Source organism: Pieris napi, chromosome 11 (assembly GCF_905475465.1).
Source record: "Pieris napi chromosome 11, ilPieNapi1.2, whole genome shotgun sequence".
NCBI lineage: Eukaryota > Metazoa > Arthropoda > Insecta > Lepidoptera > Pieridae > Pieris > Pieris napi.
Genome location: NC_062244.1, coordinates 8953479 through 8972665, shown reverse-complemented (window position 1 = coordinate 8972665; position 19187 = coordinate 8953479). Strand labels below are relative to the sequence as shown.

General features: G+C 33.2%; 2 protein-coding genes across 2 annotated transcripts; one reads left to right on the top strand and one right to left on the bottom strand.

The window, feature by feature from the left end:
- The first annotated feature begins 200 nt into the window (after positions 1 to 200).
- LOC125053785 (chromatin target of PRMT1 protein-like) lies at positions 201 to 2554 on the top strand. The gene is made up of 5 exons (XM_047655352.1): positions 201 to 601; positions 695 to 837; positions 1542 to 1637; positions 1962 to 2101; positions 2409 to 2554. Exons 1-5 carry the CDS (start codon positions 401 to 403, stop codon positions 2540 to 2542), a joined length of 714 nt encoding a protein of 237 aa, XP_047511308.1. The 5' UTR covers positions 201 to 400; the 3' UTR covers positions 2543 to 2554.
- A 2441-nt stretch (positions 2555 to 4995) lies between these two features.
- On the bottom strand, positions 4996 to 19012 carry LOC125054083 (protein masquerade). The gene is made up of 15 exons (XM_047655758.1): positions 18984 to 19012; positions 18378 to 18520; positions 12516 to 12665; positions 11323 to 11436; positions 10609 to 10802; positions 9644 to 9841; positions 9140 to 9267; positions 8833 to 8957; positions 8393 to 8596; positions 8048 to 8119; positions 7799 to 7958; positions 7322 to 7509; positions 6927 to 7016; positions 6299 to 6453; positions 4996 to 6137 (listed from the first exon to the last, which is right to left on the bottom strand). The coding sequence occupies exons 1-15, from the start codon at positions 19010 to 19012 to the stop codon at positions 5970 to 5972; spliced, it is 2118 nt and encodes a 705-aa protein (XP_047511714.1). The 3' UTR covers positions 4996 to 5969.
- Between the last annotated feature and the right edge of the window lie 175 nt (positions 19013 to 19187).

Here is a 19187-nt window from a genome sequence, read left to right as displayed (position 1 = left end):
AAAACTAACAATCGAATTGCAACTATTTTGTTTTTGTTTAGGTGCATATTCAAAATTAACTTAATTATTATTTTCACCGATCAATCTCCATCGTGCCTTCTCCATCTACACGACACTGGCGAAGTACCTTGTGCCCAGTTGGCACAAATAAAAGCCATTAAAAAAAAAAAAAAAAAAAAAAGTAGACAATATACATACTTCTGTCTTCTATTTACAAAGACAGCGCGGTGGCGGCGATTATATTTGCGATTTGCGTAAAACCGTTCTCGGTTTGTTTTTCATTATTTTTCATAAGATAAAAAAATATTTGTTCGGATCGATATTCCATGCCGAATATTGTTGTTTAATATATATAGTAATTTAATACTGGTACATCAAAAGTTGCGTTTAGTTTTCGAAGATGATTGAAAAAGTGTTTGGTATAAACGCTACGAGCGTAACCCTCAATGCCCGGTTTACATTACTGGCAGAAACTCTATCTTCACGTGTTATGAGGCCAAGAAAACGCCTGGTTTCACACCCGGTCCCTAATATAAGCTATAACCTAAGAAGCCAGAAGTTACACCAACAAATAGCTTATCACTTCCAGCAAAGTAGTCGGGTAATTTATTAAATATGTACTAATTACTAAGTTAATTTAGCCAAATTTTTTTATTCAGTTTTATTGTTTACATTATTGGTTCATATTTCACAGCAAAGAATGAAGCAACGGCTTGGTCTTCGCAGATATAGGAGTGCGAGTAGCTTACCAGGTCTCCGGAGAGCAAATAGCACAGGCAATATAAATCAAGGAGTCAAAACTAGGCTTGCATGGACTAATGCTGATAGTAATCTAAGGTATATTTATAAACTGTTTTGTATGAGCTGTTGAAATATGTATTATCAATTGTATGAGAATATTGTTTAGGTTAACTCTGTCTAGAATTACAATAACGATAACAATTTGGCGTTGCGTAGAGATGTAGGGTCTCTCTGCATCTTCTACTGCATGTAAATGCATGGTAACATGAAGAGTGTTCAGAGGAGTTGTTCGGTCTAATACCTGCAGCTTAGTTTCATCATCGGACGTCAAGGCAAAATCCATCCGTATCACCTCCCGAAGTATTTCCGAACCAATTCGACTTAGGGTCCTTCAAGAAAAGAGCGTATCAATTCTTGAAAGGCCGGCAACGCACTTGCGAGCCTTCTGGCATTGTTAGTGTCCATGGGCGGCGGTATAACTTAACATCAGGTGAGCCTCCTGCCCGTTTGCCTCCTATTACAAAAAAAAAATATTGGTATTGATATTGCATCAATAACAAGAAGTTTAAGCACCTTACAAACTATCACTTATAATAACATATATAATTATTAGTCTGTATATTTGAACTAAGATTTGGAGATTTCTCTAGTTCAATTTCATAAAGTTATCTTTTTTAATGTTGCATGAATATCCAACACAATGCACACACCGTGAAAATGCACTGGTATATTGGTAAACATTTCAGAATAAAACAGCTTACCAGGTAAACTGTTATATTCTCAAAGTGATTTTATTTCAGATGGGCATCACCATTCAACAATACTTCTGGTATGTGGCGTGGTAGTGGAATTAGATTACGGAATGCACGCATAAGACTTGTTCGTGGAGGTGTGAGGTATATAGATCTTATTTTATACAATTCTATAAATTGAAGAATACCAGTTGTATGTTTATGACTAATTGAGATACATAAATATTTTTATATTCATATTTTGTCTAAATTAACATTCCCTTCTTTATCACTTAGTGACTAAAGTCATTGAAAAGCTTTCATATGACATTCTGTCACTTAAACACCAACCCATTATAGAGCTTAATTAGCAAGCTGTTATGCTCATCCAACCCAATCAAATTAGCAAATAGAAAGTACCCACCTCTTAGTACAATTATTTGAACACTATTATTATAGTAAATATTACTCATACATTTTAAAATACAGGGGTAGAGGTGGTCGTCAACAAATGGGCCAACTTAGAGGGAGTGCACCACCTCAACAAAGAAGGGCGCGAGGGGCGAGAGGAGGTAGGGCGAGAGGAGGTAGGGCGAGAGGGCAGACACGGGGGAGAGGAAGGGGAAGAGGTAAGAAATACTACAAAATGAAACAAAACAACTTTTTAATTAAAAAAAACAATACAATACAAACCCATATTCTATGTATAAACATACAAAATCATATTAAATTTAGAATACATCTAGGGTAGACTAATTTAGAAATATATACATACAGGTTAAACCTAACTTTTGAGGTAACCTAATGACGCGTTTATTGTCATTTCGTCTCATTAAAAAAATTTCAATGTGGAAACTTTTTATATTATGAATGCATGGTCTTATTATACTAACATAATAATGCGTTTCAAATTCCTTAATTAAATTTATTCATCAGGGGCCACAACTGCCAAGAAAGTACCAACTAAAGAAGAATTGGACACACAACTTGAGCATTACATGGCAAATTCCCAATGGGCACTCGACAAACAACTTGATGATTATATGAAAGATGCAGTGAAAGAGGAATGATATTAATAAAATTATAAAGTCAATACAGGCATTTTACAAAACTAACTTTATGGGGATTTCTAAATAATATATTTTTAATAGATCAGGTAGGTTTTATATATTAATCAAAGCAAACAATTCATTTTCATCTTCCAGCTGTGGTGCAATTGGGTTTAAAATTATTTCTTGCGTTAAATTTACAAAATAAAATCTAAAAAATATAAAACAATGGTGCTAATACACCACAATGTACACAAGCTACATTAGCAAAATTATCAAGTCACAGAATGGAGAAATAGACTAATTTTTTGGCATTCAGGGGCCAAACCAAATGTATGAAATTTATTGTTTTTATTTTGTAAATTACTAGACTTCTTAAACATACAAACATAAATATGTAGTACTCATATGCATTTTCTGCATAATTTTTGTCCCTGAAAATTCTATGGATCTGAAATTAAAGTCTTAACTGTCTGACATTAAAAACAAGAATATATTCAAGGATAGATTGGAATCTGCATTAATTCAACATTGTTTGATGTAATAATAAAATTTAAATTAACTTAAGTGACAAACACCGCTTAGAACCAACTATGATCTATATCAATTACTCCTGTTAAATCTTTTTTAGAGGATTTAACTAATATATATAGGGAATATAAATTTCAGATCCTTCTTTTAACTAAGAAATAGTTAAGACTTAACGCAGACTTACCTTTATATTTTTTTAAATAACAATTATCACCATATACATTTTTGTGCCTTAAAGCTCTTTGGATCATTAAAACTGTATTATTATTAAGTTGAAAATAGCAATGTATTTGTTTATGTCAATATTTTCCCCATTATATACGTCCATCTCATATTATAATAGTACGAAATGCCTTTAAGAAAGTGATGTAAACAGTCAAAAATCACCTATGAAAAATTATTGCTAAGCTATTTTAACCGAAATGAATGTCTATTTGAATAATATTATTGCCAGATCTTTGAAAGAGCAGATACAGCGAAATGGTTGGAACTTAGAAGATATGTAAAAAGGCATCTTATGCTAGAAAAAAAAGTTGTTTGAACAGTCATTAGTGTTGAACTGAAATACATTATAAATATTTTACATAGGATCTAGCGATTAATACCTCACTTATGGTTAATACTAAAGCGTTAATTAATGTATATACACTGACGGACTCATAAACTGCATCGAAGTAAAAAACCACTGAAATAAATATTTTAACCAAGTATGCAAACTTTCTACACAGATTTAAATTTAAACCTCTAGATTGGTTCGTTAACTTTAAAACAGCGTAGGGTCATCCTTAAGTTTATGTTTGTGTACTGGAAATTACCTTAAACCTTTTTTGAAGAAAAACAGAAATTTAAAGAAAATTGGTTTAATTAAAAAATTGGTTTTAACAATAGACACAAGCTTTATGCAAGGGTTTTTTTATGTTTTAAAAAGGTGTATTACCTCCACGTGCCCTTATTATGGATTCAAATCGGTTCCGCATACTTTTGATTAGGGTTATTAAAAAGTAATCCTGAAGTTTGATGCAGTTTATGAGTCCGTCAGTGTAGTAGGTATGTGAATTGGAACCACAATATTAAAGATCTACTAAGGTTAATAATTGTTTAAAGGGTTAATGGCTTTTTTATTGCTTATATAAATTTTTTTAGGGTTTTGTTTAGGGAGCGTTCAAGTATTACGTCACGCAATTCTTGGAGATTCTTGACCTCCCCTCCCCCCCATAACGCGCCGTAACGTTTTTCTGTACCCAATAGTACGTTTCGTGACCACCTACACCACCTGTTTGTACCTAAAAGTTACCATTATGTGGTGTAAAGTACTGTAAAGACGAAAACAATACTAACAATAACGCGTAATTCTATCCCCGCCCCGCATCGTAACGTTTTACAAAAGGACCCCCTCCCCCCCAAAATTCGTTACGTAATACTTGAACGCTCCCTTACTTAATTACTAAACCTACAATCGTAAATTTGAAATAGTAAACTTTTGTTTCTTCTAAAATCTCATCTATAAAGTATGTTCAATAAAAATATCATTCTAAATCATTAGCTAATTTTTAGAATGATTTGATATGATAGTTCCTAAATGCATCTACTAACTACAGCTCTGACTGTCTATTATTCAACCAGATTAAATAAATCTAAGTTTCATCCATAATTTTTGAGGTATTTGTTACCTACTTATTTTAACATTTATGTATATGTTATTTTACATACTTTCCTTAACCGGTTTATATGTGAATAACATATTTTCAGAGGTTAAAACCAGCAGGCAGTAATTAAGATTAATTTTAATGTGTAAATAATTACTTTGTAAGATTGTTGTTGAAATAAATTTCTTTTTTATGTCATTACGTTTTATTTATTCATACAAGAAAAGCAAATAGTTATATTAACTGTGTTTTAACAATTAGTAGGTAGAATTCTAATCAAGGAATTAAAAATGCACGTCATTATTATTGTTTTATTAAGAAAACAGACTAAAGTACATTTTACAATGTGATATAGACTATATCCACTTAGGTTCACACTAAGCCTGAATAACAATTATCTATTTACACATCCTAAAATAAAAACTTGGATGACGTTTCATTCATTAATTTAAAAAAAAACTGGTTTTGTTACGGCAAAATGTCGACAAAATTTAATTCGTGGTTATTACTATATGATTATTATGAATTTATTAAAATGCGGTTCACAACTTAGCTTGAGTCAGTTAAACTATACTAAAATATATTTCAAATGGAAAAGTCATCCAAGTCAAATAAATATGGTGTTACTACAAAATGGCTATTTCAATTGTGCGTTATTACATTTTGAAAATTAAACATAAATAAAATTGAGGTTTAAATAATAAATACTTATGGTGGGAGAACTAATTACTTAGATCTAATGACGGGTACCTAATAGATATTTCTTGCAGCCTTAAAAGAGTACCCCACAGAAAATTATTCTAAAATAAATAAATAATTCTATAATTAGGAAATAGTATTTACACTCTTAAATAGAGGAATAATAAATGCGTTGAGATACATACAAAATACTTAAACACTTGTATATTTTAAGATTTTTTTCTCTCAATAAATATAGCACCGTATTCGATGTTGATAATATTTCTTTAGGTTTATTTGTTTGATTTATGTTTGGTAATGAGACAGCCTGTAACGGCATGGTAGATTTTAAGAATTCCCCATTATAATCTAAGTTTAAGATTCATCTCTGGTCGAGATGCCAGAGACGTAAAAAAAGTCAACTGGTATTCGAATTATCAGTTAAGAATACCAAAACTTAAAATGGCGTCATGTATTCGAATTTCAAATCGGCGTTTGTCAACAACAGTGACATTTAATAATAATAATTTTTGACACTTCCGTATTTGGTTCATTATTGAACCTCCGATTGATCAATGGGGAACGGAGTTCTACTAAAGGTTATTAACAGAGATAATCTGGTTGATCCAGCCGATAAACGAGGAGACCTTAACGTAAACTCCTGGTACGTCTTTACGACCACATCCGAATCCCCACGAGACAAGTCCCACTAACTCGTAGAATCCATCATCTTGACATACTAGAGGGCCACCGCCATCTCCCTGTGAATTAAAAAGAAATCGTTTAGATTCTGCAGAATATATTTCGACTAGAAAAATACCACAAAACTATAGAAAGAATTTAAAACATATATAAAATCATAAAACTAAAGTTAATTTATTTCGAGTTGGGTTATATTATGTATAAAAATTATAAATCTCACCTGACAAGCGTCGTTTCCCTCTTCGCCGCCCGCGCAGAAAGAACTAGCAGGCAGTATGAAGATCTTTTCAGTGACCGCATTAACTTTTCGGATACACTCTGCGTCACTTACTATGGGCAACTCTGCCTCACGCACACGTAATGGTATTGGACCACCTGGAAGGAAATAAATTGAAAATTTATTTAAATTAAACTAACTAAAACCTGACATTAAAATTACAAACTTCAAAATGATTCTTTAAAATGCAATAGCTGTTAGTTTAAATATAACTATATTTTTAATACACTTTAGCCTGGCCGGAAGGCGAATAATAATAAAAAAATTATGTATAAAACTTGTGCTTTGTGATCTGTGAAAGTTTGATAGATATTCACCGTCAATATAATGTGGGAATTGTGATTGATTTCGGATAGCGTACTCCGTATCACGGGGTGCAATCCCGTTTTACTAGATCAGATAACCATGCTTTATGAAATCCAACATTCTGTGTGTAGCACATTCGTATTTTCTTCGACTAAATTTTATTTGGTTCCTGTTGGGACACTATTGTTCAGTAGTGTAAGGGGTTAAAAAATTGTCTCTTCTAAAATCAAATTCAATTATTAGTTTTCAATACAACAATACTCACTTTCACCCATATATCCGTATCCAGTGACCGTACATCTTTTTCCTGCAGCATGACTCACTCCTCGGGCTGGCAGACACACCAGACACACTCCTGAAAATCACAAACAATACGTTAGAAATTCTAGACTTCTTTTGTCTATGAGTTATTTTGATCTCTTATTTTTCTCATGTCTTTTAAAATAATATTATATTATTAAGATTTTAGTTCTTTAAACTCTCCGATATAATGGTAGGATAACTGAAGTCACTATTTTTCATTTGCTGGCCACTAACAATTTTTGAAAAAGACAAAAACAATATTATAAGTTTTTTTTTAAATATTTATTTTTATGGCCCGCACGGTTTGTGATATTATAAGACGTTATAACGAATATTTGTATCTTAAACATAACTAACCTTCTTTGAGCTCTGCTTTGCCATGGAGCTTTAATAATGCGATATCGTTATCAAGGGTCTGGCTGTTGTGATTATGGTGGATGTAAGTTGTAGCCACTCTTAGGGTCTGAGCGCCTGGGGACCCGTATTTTCTCGTGAGGTCATGATCTCCCACCCGCACGTACATTGCGTCACCGGAACGAACGATACTAAAATGATAAAATATATTTAATAATTTTCAAAGATATAGATACAAAAATCACCATAGTGAATTGTTAAAAAAGTGACTTCTAGTGAAACACAGCTGCAGAACTTTGACCGGACGTTTAGGTCCGGGTTTAGGACCGTTATTTTTCAAATATAGAAGCAGGTGATTAATAGTATGAAAATTAAAAGGAAGACATTAGACAGGCTTTAATGTCCATTATCAATGGAAAATATATTCCAAAGTATCCCTTAATTATATTTGATTTTTTATTACTGTTATATATTACTAACTTGGTAACACAATGTGCAGCAGTGAGCACCCACTGCGTGCCGACTAACGCTGCTCCACAGATATATTGATTAAGAGAATTAATCAGTGCTGTTTGCCAACACCATTCTCCTCTCTCTCCATCCTCACCTCCCATCACACGTCCCGCCCGTGACGATGTTCCTAAATAATACAACATGGTTCTTATACTCTCTATGGGGTTGTGCAAAATTTTCGTTTGAAGAATAGGTAATTCCTTCCGTGCAACTTACCCTTCACACCGCAGACATACTTGTTATATTTCTCAGGAGTCCTCAACGATGTTGGGTAATTTGGCTCGTATGCTGAAAATAAAATGATGTTTGTTCAACATTTGTATGAATTATTAATATGACCATGTCCCAACCATACTTTTCTTATTATTGTTTATTTAATGACAAATCTGCACTTAGGGCTAGCAGCTACAAACTTATATTGTAATATCATATTAATGTACCCACCCCTTATTGAGTGATTTAACATTTTCATACGATTTATCAAGTATTTCTTGTGAGAATGTTAAAATATTGTTAATGTATGAATACACATTCCAAAGATATATTAATATAGGTACTTACGCATAGGCGTAGTGTGCTGAGGCGTATACGTTTGTGCCGGCGTGTACGTATACGGAGTGACGTACGTGTGCGGTGGATGAGTGACAGCTAACGGATACGTGTCGTTACGACTAACTCCCATTGCCTCTAACACTTTAGATTTGGGCGCGCAACATTGCGTTCCCGCCTTTTTGCATTTGAAGACATCCGTCATTTCTGCGTTTCCTACAGATAGAAAAACATGTAATGGTCTATTTTGGATTCATAAATTCGAGGCTTAAATACTCTATAATATTAAGGAATATTAAAACGTTTGCTTATTGTCTTTTATTGCACCACACATGTAAAAGATACAATTTAGTCAGATTAAAGACGTTTAATTATGTAGGTAAGATGAATTTAACAAACATTTTGTTTTTATTATTGTTTATGTGTTAAAACGACTATCCTAAAATACTTACGGAAGCATGTAAAAGATAGCAGCGACACGATACAAGATCCCGGACAATCTGGTCGCGGATCCACTGGCGCTGGAGTCGTAGTTGTTGTAGTGGTGGTTGGACGATGAGTAGTCCGGGGAGGCAATCTGGAACCATATTTGTTGGGATTCAATATAATCAGTCCGGATGGAAAAACGACGAGAAAACTGAGGTAGCTGCAATGCTAAATAACTTTTTGACAAAATTGGTGCATCATTAATAATTATAGTTCGACAGTAATCATCTTGATACGATAAGTTTAAAGAAGATGAAATTTTGTGTTAAATACCTAGTGTTATCACAACAAATGGATCCGCTATGCTTGCAGCTAGTGTGAGAGAGTAAGACAGCTGGTCGCTCACAGAAAGCTGCCATGATGTTTAGCAGACAGTAGCCTGGACAACGCGGTAACGGCGCCTGTAAATTGTAAAGGAGTGATCTTTAGATAAACTTTTATTGTAACAGTTAGTTAAAAAGAATCGTTATGAAGCTTTTGACTAACATAAAACATATGCATAAATGCTTGTTTATTTGTAGTTTCAAAAACTTGTTATAGTTTTAAAAAACGTTAAATATTTACGATATTGACACCAAATGAATAAAACTAAATAATTATTTTCAATCGCATTAATATTTAGTGTAATCCTTTACGACTATTAAATTGTTATTAAGAGATAGGATAATATGTTATAAATAAATTTGTTGAACCATAGAACGTTACATGAATGAGAGACTACAATAAAATAGAAACGTTAAAATTTCAGCAAAAGTAAGTTGTTACATATTTGCATACCGGAGTAGTTGGCCTAGGCGTGGTAGTGGAATATGGGCGTCTGGTAGTGGAATCACTGCTGTCCGAGATACAGCATGTACCTTCCGAGGGACAAACGGCATCTTCATCCACATGGTCACAGAGTAACGCAAAAAGCCCACTTATGCAGTCACCTCGACATTTATGACCAGGTTTTCTTGATGGTGGTGTCGTTGTAAGCTGGAATCATATTTATTAATTATAAATTTACCTTCCCGGAACCCCTCCACTAACATTTGAACCTTATGATATGGTATTAAAGTTCAAATTGACTTTTAAGTAGTATTACGAATATTTTGTATGGGAATATAGAAAAGTGTTTTTTTAGACTTTTTAACATTTTTTTTTTTAATTTTTCTCTCCGTAAGAACCATCCTCGTACTTCAAGGAATATTATAAAAAAAGAATCAGACAAATCGGTCAAGCCGTTTTCATGTTATGTCGTGACAACGGAAAATGGGTTTCATTTTTATATATATAGTTTATTAAGTTTTTAGCACTTCCGTTTAGGATAGTTCTATTTGGAATTACTTTTTGGCCATTTTGAATAAAATATGCACCACCGAAATTTTACTTTATATTTTAGAAATAACTAGCTGACCCGGCTCGACACGTTGTTTGTTGTATTTCTAGGAATTTTTTTTTAGTTCAATAAAAATAACTATCTACAATAATAAAAAATAGGGGTTGGTCGTAAAGAGGTGAAAATTGGGGTTGTATGTATTTTTGTATGCTGTATCATAAAAAAATAAAAATAAATACAATTTTTATAAAAATAAAAAAAAATATATTTTGGGGTGGACACTCCTTATCCACCACTTAGGGGTTTTAAATTTTTTTTTTAAAGAAATTTCATAAGAATCGGTCGAGCCGTTTCGAAGGAGTTTGGGAACGAACATTGTGAGATAGGAATTTTATATATTAGATTGAAATTGAACAAATCTCACCGCAGTTGTAGGCCGTTTTGTTGAATGCTTCTTTTCGTTAGGCACAACTAGGTCTGGAGGACGTCTGTCGCCATATCCATCTTTAGAGACACAGCAAAGACGCCCAGTCACACAAAGTTCACTTGAAGTGAGATAAGCCTCACAATATTGTGTCAAACGTGACTCTACACATACTCCAGGACAAGCTATGTTGCCTGAAAAAAATACATAATTAGCTTTAAAAGGTCAACTAACTATAATCTCCACCCGGGTTCGAGAAACAAAATATAACCGAAAGACAATTATTAGTAAAACTATTTTTGCGTGTATATTCCTGTGTTTAGAAATTCATCTATTTTGCCTTATAATTGTTCCTTTTTTATGTTTTTGCACCCTTTGCACAAAAGGTAATGTAAGATGTTTAAAAGTCCAAAGTAAAGGTCTTGAAATAATCAAAATATTAATTAACTAATGAGGAAGGGTGTTGTGCGATTCCTACAATCTAAGAGGATTCTCGGCTAGTCTAACCATTAACTAGCCCAAAGATATGGCTGAGGTTGGAATAACTTTGTAGGTACAATTTAGTATTTGACGGCATCGTATTGATTGTAGTCTATGTTGGTTGCGACAGAACTATAGTAGTTATTTCCTATGTGTCCAAATTTGTTAGTCAGCAATTTGCTCTCTAATCTTGTACTTTATCCTAATACTAAATAGGGTGTACCTAATAATTACCACTGTCTTTGTATTTGTCTGTCGGCCGAGTTGTTGTGTCTTCGTCGTCATAGCTCTCAGTTGTCGTGTAACGTGTTGTGAATGGACGACGCGTTGTGGCCATTGTTTCGTTACCTGAAATTGTTTAAATGTAAGCGATAAAGGAGTAGTTTTCTTTACAGTTTTATTGAAATAAAACCCTATATAGGTACATTTTATTATATTATAGCTTACTTCTTTCCAGTAAATATTATATTAATAAAAAAATAACTTATAAGTGTGTGGGGATAAGTTATCGTTCACTGCGTTGAAGAATTTGATAACTGAAAGGCGGTTGGTGGTAGAAGGGTGAAAGTTAAGAGTTATATGTATTTATTTATTTAAAAAATTAAGAATGTTTGTTCAAAATTAAAACAAAAGATCTCTTAGGCAGTAAACCAAAAATCCCTCAAGCCGTTTCAGAAGAGTTCGGTTACAACCACTGTTACACGGGAATGTTGTATAGGTATACGAACAACAGCCGTGCGATTCTGATAATCCGGGAGTTCACCTCGCACTAACAACGCTCCCTTCGTCACTCACGTCATTTTTGGAATCTCATGGTATTCTGTTAAGCAATTTCACATTACGTCTTGACAAGCGGAGGGAGCTTGTAGTTTATTGTTTATCAGAATGCCAAATCGTAAAATGACTGCTTCACGACTGAGCGCGACCGCCGCTGCGAAAACCGCTGTGAGAGTTCGAAAAGTGAGTTACAGAATCGCAAGGCTGGTCAAATTAGTCATTCATTAATGTTTAATTGGGCATCAATTATTATAATCGTAGTCCATTAATCACGCTTGGCTTTGAGTTCGAGCAGACTATTTATTTATTTTACGCCCGCTAACAAGGCAAAGTCGTGTATTACTTCAGTTAAGTCAGTCTAGATTTAAAGTGTTTCCTCAATTATACGCGCCGATGTTAAAAAATTGTTTCACTTTTCAAAAATGTTGCGATAACTTACCATTTGTATCTCTCACATATTTATAGTTTGTAAGAATTATGTTAGTAAAAGTTATTAAGTATAAAGCACAACTTTTGGAAGCTTTTATTGTAATATCCGTTGCTAAGTCTTTTTTAAATAAATAATTATTATTATAATTAAGTTTGACGAGAGAAGAGAGAGGAAAGATAGAAGTGAATATACGGCAGATTTTTCGATCGTATACACTTACCTAGTGGTTCATCAACACAACATTTCATAGACGGCTTGGGGCATTCGACTTCATCAAGAACGTTTGAGCAGATTAGTGAGGTGAGCGCGTGCATACATACACCCGGACAATTCTTGGCATCCACTTGAGTGTCTAACGTGTCCAAAAGACCTGGAAATAATTATACATCTTAGAAAAGATTTCTCTCTGAAACGCTTAACTTATGAACAAACGTAATTCAGTAGATTTCTGAAATAGTTCTTAAATAAGTTATAACCGAACCCTTAAAGAATTTAAAGAAATCCTTAAAATTATTTAAATTGAGGTTGCAGCGCCCCAAGTTTCAGGAGTAATTAATGAAACTTGAGTATACAACGTAACTAATTTCAGTTTTATTAATAAATTTTTATTATGAAATAACAATTTTCTTCTCTGAGCAACGACAGTGATTTGTTTTTGGTTAATTGCCTTACTGATAAAATTACGGTGTCGTAAATTAATGGCTAGGAAGTGAATCGAAAAAAATCCTATTTCAATAATCATACTTTTAAAGTAAAATACTTAAAAATTATATTATATGGATGTATTAATCAGTAATTATATTAACAAAAACATAATATAACTGTATTTGAAACCTGCACACGGTTTTTATACTGGTTTATACCGGTTAAAAATCACTTATGCTACACACGTACCGGCCGGCGTCCGCCACTTTTCAGACACTCAGGTAATCAAACATTATTCAAGTTTGATAGCTTTCTCATTCACTATTACAACATTACTTATTATGGTATTGATTACAATTTGTTTTTGAAAGTTATTTTGACAATTAGTCTGTGAATACAAAAAACGGATCTTTACTATAGAACTCTCGATGGAGACTAAAATGTGCTATTAAGATGAATAAAAAGGAACGTGTCTTTAAAAATAACCAACAAGATAAGAAACAAATAAAGGTTTTTACTTAATTGAAAGCCCTTTGAACACATTTTATTATATTTATTATGACTTTGTTGTATTAATAGTACATAATATAGAGTCAGGTAACATAGGTATGTATTATAAAGGCAACGAGCGGCCTTATCGTTAACAAGCGATCTCTTCAAGGGAACCCTATTAAAGAAAAATAAATACTAAGGGTAACAAAAATGAAATTACAAGTAACAATGTAGACTTAGACAATTATCAAACTAACCTCTAAAGGGCCTCATCGACGGACGAGTAAGACCGCGGTTTTAAATACCGACGAACCTGGCTCGCGGCTCATTGGTGCTGATCGATTAGCAAGCAAAACAGTCGCAAACATGTCTTGTTCTCTTTCCGACACGCGGTTTTGCATGGCGAGCCGAGTAAAAAATATAGCACGACGACGAGCCGCGAGCCAGGCTCGGCGGTATTTAAAACCGTGGTTTTGCAATGATACACCGGCGAGCTTTACCGACAAGCCATAAAACCGCGGTCTTACTCGTCCGTCGATCAGGCCCTTAAGATAAAACTAATCTTCTAATCTAACTAATCCTGAATTAATCGTTCAGGTTCTAAATACAATTACGATTGAGCTTTAGTATTCAGTAGCTTTTGATGTGGTATGTTAATGAAATGAAATCTTTTAAAATTTTATGCTTTCTACTATAATTTGATTTTAATTAACTCCATTTAACGACGCCGCATTAATCACTGTATAATCTAGTCGAGTTAACTTGGTTAACTCGACTAGATTATATTTCTAGGTTGGTTAAATTTCAGAAAGATGATCGTAATATGGCATTGGAACGACCTTAACTGTAATCCTAACCCAAAACTGGACACACCGCATTCCCAATACCGTTATATCACCATCAGTTCAAAGGAGTTCGGCCTCTGATATAATTTTAAGTGATGTTAGGAAGGACCTCTGATACATTTGAGAAATATAAGCGTAAATGAGAACAGATGCTGTTACGCTTTCTGATGTTTCGCGATTAATAATATTAGAATAAAAATCTATGTTTATTTGAGTACTTTTTTTGGTACATCCTTATCTTCAAGAGTACTTATGACTATCATTTTAGCGTAGAAGTCGGAAGTCTGACTCTATTTTCTTATTCAAATTGTTAAGCCTTTACGGTAGACATTTCCTTTGTGAAATTTGAAAGTTCGGATTGATGTAAGAATAATATTGAACCAGCAAATTTAGTATTTTAAACCTAAAAGCGAAACGCTTTCGGGCTTAATGATATGATATCGAAATTATGAACAATTAAAACAATCAGTTATGAAAAACTAAAAATGAACAAAGTGACCAACATGAGAGAGCTAATATTATATGTTAAAGTAGGATCATTACAGTGAGTCATAAAGAATAATTCTACGTTGTAGCGTGACTAGCTCGTGAGTAAACAAACGTGCCGTTAGCCGTTACTCAATGACCTAACGTGCTCGGGGAGAAATCGTGTGCCGAAAATGAAAGTACCAGTGACAATTGACGTCTTGGACATTACCTACGTCTCTAAAATAGTCAGCATTACACCAAGCGTATCTTATATGCGGTAGTACTGTGGTTTTATTTCATATAGCCAAAGACAATTAGCGCTATTAAAGTTTGAATTGTAGTTTGGTGTGAAGAAAGTAAAGTTAATGAAAGTTCAAGACTGTCGTTATAAATTGATAATCTTATCAAAGTTATACGATTCAATGTTAGACAAAAGAGATACGCAATGTGGGTTTCCAACATCCACATAGTTATGCTACTCCATGGAAATGATATGTATAAAAAGGAATGCCTAAAGGCTAACTATAGGCCCGTGAATTAGTCAAAATGCGTCAATACCCGAGCAGAGTCGGGTTGGCCCACTGTAATAATGTAACTTTCATAAGAACGTGATTAGACGACTTGTGTCTAGAACACTATGCGTCGTGCACTTTCTACCGGACCAGTTTAGTACTATGTGCTAATTACTCAACTCTACATTTCTTTAATTTACAGTAAAAAAGTGACCAAAACATATCGAAACTGTTAGGTTAGTGTTTCATAATCTACAAATTAAATATATAGTCTATACGTATATAATATCAACTTAAGCGAGCTTAAAACGCGCGGTACTTTTACAAGATGCTAAGTGTTATGAAAGGATCTAAATATGAGATAAATTATATAACAACAGTTTAGATGCAAGTATCATGCAATATGAAGTGAGACACCCAGCAATTAGTTGAGAGTACATTCACCTCGCGAGAAAGCATTGACTACAGCGCAGCGTTCAAATCATTGTGACCAATATTGTATTGTGATACTTAATTAGAATATATTTAATAGAATCATAAACTAAGCTGTATGTAATAAATAAATTAATGAACGATACATTTTGAACTTTATAATTATAATATAAATTAAATTCGCCTAGTGTAAATAGTACGACGATTCGTAGAAAACAAACGGTGATAAATAATAAAATAATTAAACATATTTACGAAGTTGTATTTGCGAGAGTGTAATGATTATACCTATACCTTATAAATAATAGAATCTTATAAGGTATAGGTAGGTATATATAAGTAACTAACACAAGTATCAATTTTTACTTTAATTACGTTACGTTTAATACAATTCACCTAAAAGACATACAAAGAAACTAGTTTTCATTTAACTTTATAATTCCAATAAAATGTCTCAGCAACACGAAGCCGTCCTAATTATCAGTTTATTGCACTGGTCACCCTATGGCAAAATTATTTAAGTGTAGTTTTAAATGAATGCTAGCTTAATCGCCCTGGTTCAAGATGATGGCTACCTCAATAAAATAAAAGTCATCGCAGCAGTAAGTAATTATAATATTTTTGAGGCCTTCGAAAAGTTGCGTCACCCCAACCGGCTAGCGAGTGCTGAAGAGATGACGTCACGGCACTTTCTCCATACCCCTTTCCCTCGAGTCCTTGCCACTTGACATGTATCATACCAATTATACCGGCTTCACTTGAAATATTTTAAATGAGTTACAGTTCGCATAGTAATGATTTTCATGCGCATGAATGATCGGAGCAGAATTGGAGATATATGGAAACATCTCATCTGCGAGTGTTAGAGTCTTAAAAATAGGGCAGACTGTAGTGATTCTTAACTTTTTGTAGACACAAATATTTCACATGCACTTCTATTCTTTTTCACTTGTTTATTCAAATATTTTTATCAATGTTTTCTTAAATGTAGCATCAAAATAAATAAAACTTTTCTTCTTAATGTTAAAAAGCAGCATTAGGTGTAATTAGCCGTTTTAGTAGATTTCTAAAAAGAATGCAGTATGTGTATTATCGTGCATATTTTAAATTTTAAAAAAAGTTTTTAAATGTAACAAAAGACACCCGTATCTACCTAGATGGTGTTGCTTTATGCGGAGGCACAAGTCTATTCAAGCACTAGGTAGACAAAAGCCACATGATCTGCCTAATTCCCAATTCTGAAGACCACTTTGCTAGCAGATCGCGTGTTCGTATTATGATAAATTATAACGTTATTTAACTGTTAAGTATTTTTATATGACGTTAAATTCATATATCATAAAGTTCCTTAGTTAAAATATATTAAAATCACCGAAAATAAAGCCACGAATGTTTAGTTAAATCACTTTGTATTTCTTTTATTTAATTTTTTATATGTAAATACACAAGTTTAGATATTAAGATACTGCAATAAGTTAAGTAAGAATAAGAAAATGAGTATGGAAGACAAGAATATTTACAATTTCTCATAAAGAATCGCTACGCGCGTTGATGTCTTTGCGTTCTAGGCTTTGAACTCTTGCAAACCCTAATTCACATGCCCACATATTTCAGTACTAAATTTAGATTTTAAATAATAGTAATTACATTTAAATATTAGTAAATAACGTGTAAACAACATAATTCAAAATATTTCAATCTAGAAGTGCTTGAACGCCGCTAATAGATACTAAATGAAAATACAGTAATTTCCCGTCATCATCACACAATGATAGCAAGTGGAATAAATTATCACAGAAATAGTAAATCAAGTTTAACGGCGCCCGCGCACCGTTACAGCGACCCATGTCTGTCAGGTATTGTCTAATCCGCATATATATGTGAAAAATAAGTTTTTATTTTCATCCGTAGTAAAATATTACATTTCGATCCTACGTTGGAATATCAAATTTGTGCCCAATTTACTAGACAGAGATAGAGACATCAGATAAAATATGCTGTTTTTAATATTAATTAACAAAATGTAGATGAATTACAACGATATTTTAGATTTGATTAGACCCTAAATAGTAGGTATTTTTAATAGTTGTACATTTCAGAAGTCAGTATATTAATTACAGATACATAAATTCATTCCTGAACTCTACATAAATAAATATTTCTATCTTTAAATTGATATACTTATCAGGATAAAATATAGTTTTGTAAGGTTTTTCTTACAAGACTTATTAAGTTGTTATAAAGAAATTAAGTCAATCACAAAGTAAATATTGTAATTTATGATTCTTTCAAAAACATCATATTTTGTATATGAATTTCGGCGTATTTTGAGTTCTAGAACGTGATGTATTATAGCCATTGCAGTTAACAGAATTTATTTTACAATTACCACCGTGACCATCCGTTACTCTCGAAATTATTGAGAGAAACAATACCGCCAATACGTGGAGCGCTTCTAGAGAGTTACCCCGTTACTAGCCACAGGTGCTAACGGTAAACACTCGCCAAATTAGTTCGGAATTTATTCATTCCGTACGCATCTGACCTTGTTTTACTGGGTCAATTATTTGACCCACTTATTTAACCAATTCAAACAATTTTTAACTTGTATCGGGTAACAACATTTAACTGCCCACCAAGCTTCTGTTGACCAGCAACGGGTGAAAAGTTTTTGTTGTATAGACGTACCTGATAAAAAGGAGCTGGCAAAAGATTCATCCTGGGCGGTGGTGAAAGGCAGCGCCAGCAGGAAAAACACAGTGATCCCTGTCATGGTCACTCGCGTCAGGATATTGGCATGGCGTGCGGCCGCCGCGTCGCGTCCGATAGCACTAGTGAAAGAAAGAAAGGTGCCAGCGTCTGCGCATGACAAAGATTAAGATATGCGTGCGCAGAACTGCTAAGATATTATTTTGTAGCTTAAGTACCATTTACCATTATTTGTTTAAAAGTTTCTCTAGAGATTTATAATCCTAAGGTTAAGTTTTTTGTATAAATCTTTTTACAGAAAACAACGTGATTACCAAGCACTGAACTTTTTTATTAATACTGTTTTCAGAATATCTTAAACGATCATAAATATATAAATATCCCTACTGTTCACTGAACTATGATCGCTAAAAGATACATATAAGTTAATAAGATTTATGAAGAAGTGAATGCAAGTTTTAACATTTGTATCGAAAATACCTAATAGATACAGATTCATCTAACTCAGAGAATATCACATATATCGCAACATTCCTTGTTTTATATATGATTCTTAGAATTTAAAAAATGCTATTAATACCTTACTAATTCCATTTACTTATTTTATTAGTCATTTCTCACGCAGTTATGTGCTTGCAATATCTGTTTTAATCGCTTCTATGTTAGTTAGCGTTTATGGGCATCTCGCCGCTCACTATATTACTTACGAATTTGTAATGAATGAATATAGCCATTGATTACTATCTAGATTACGATCAAGCCTTCCCATGGTTTTTATGTACGATGTAC

Coding starts and splice junctions, on each gene's coding strand:
- LOC125053785 (XM_047655352.1), top strand. CDS start 401: ATGATTGAAAAAGTGTTTGGTATAAACGCTACGAGCGTAACCCTCAAT. Junction 838..1,541: donor AATGCTGATAGTAATCTAAG/GTATATTTATAA, acceptor ATTTTATTTCAG/ATGGGCATCACCATTCAACA. Junction 2,102..2,408: donor GGGGAGAGGAAGGGGAAGAG/GTAAGAAATACT, acceptor TTTATTCATCAG/GGGCCACAACTGCCAAGAAA.
- LOC125054083 (XM_047655758.1), bottom strand. CDS start 19,012: ATGACTAATAAAATAAGTAAATGGAATTA. Junction 18,521..18,983: donor AAAATAAGTAAATGGAATTA/GTAAGGTATTAA, acceptor TTCTTTCACTAG/TGCTATCGGACGCGACGCGG. Junction 8,120..8,392: donor TCAGCACACTACGCCTATGC/GTAAGTACCTAT, acceptor TTTTATTTTCAG/CATACGAGCCAAATTACCCA.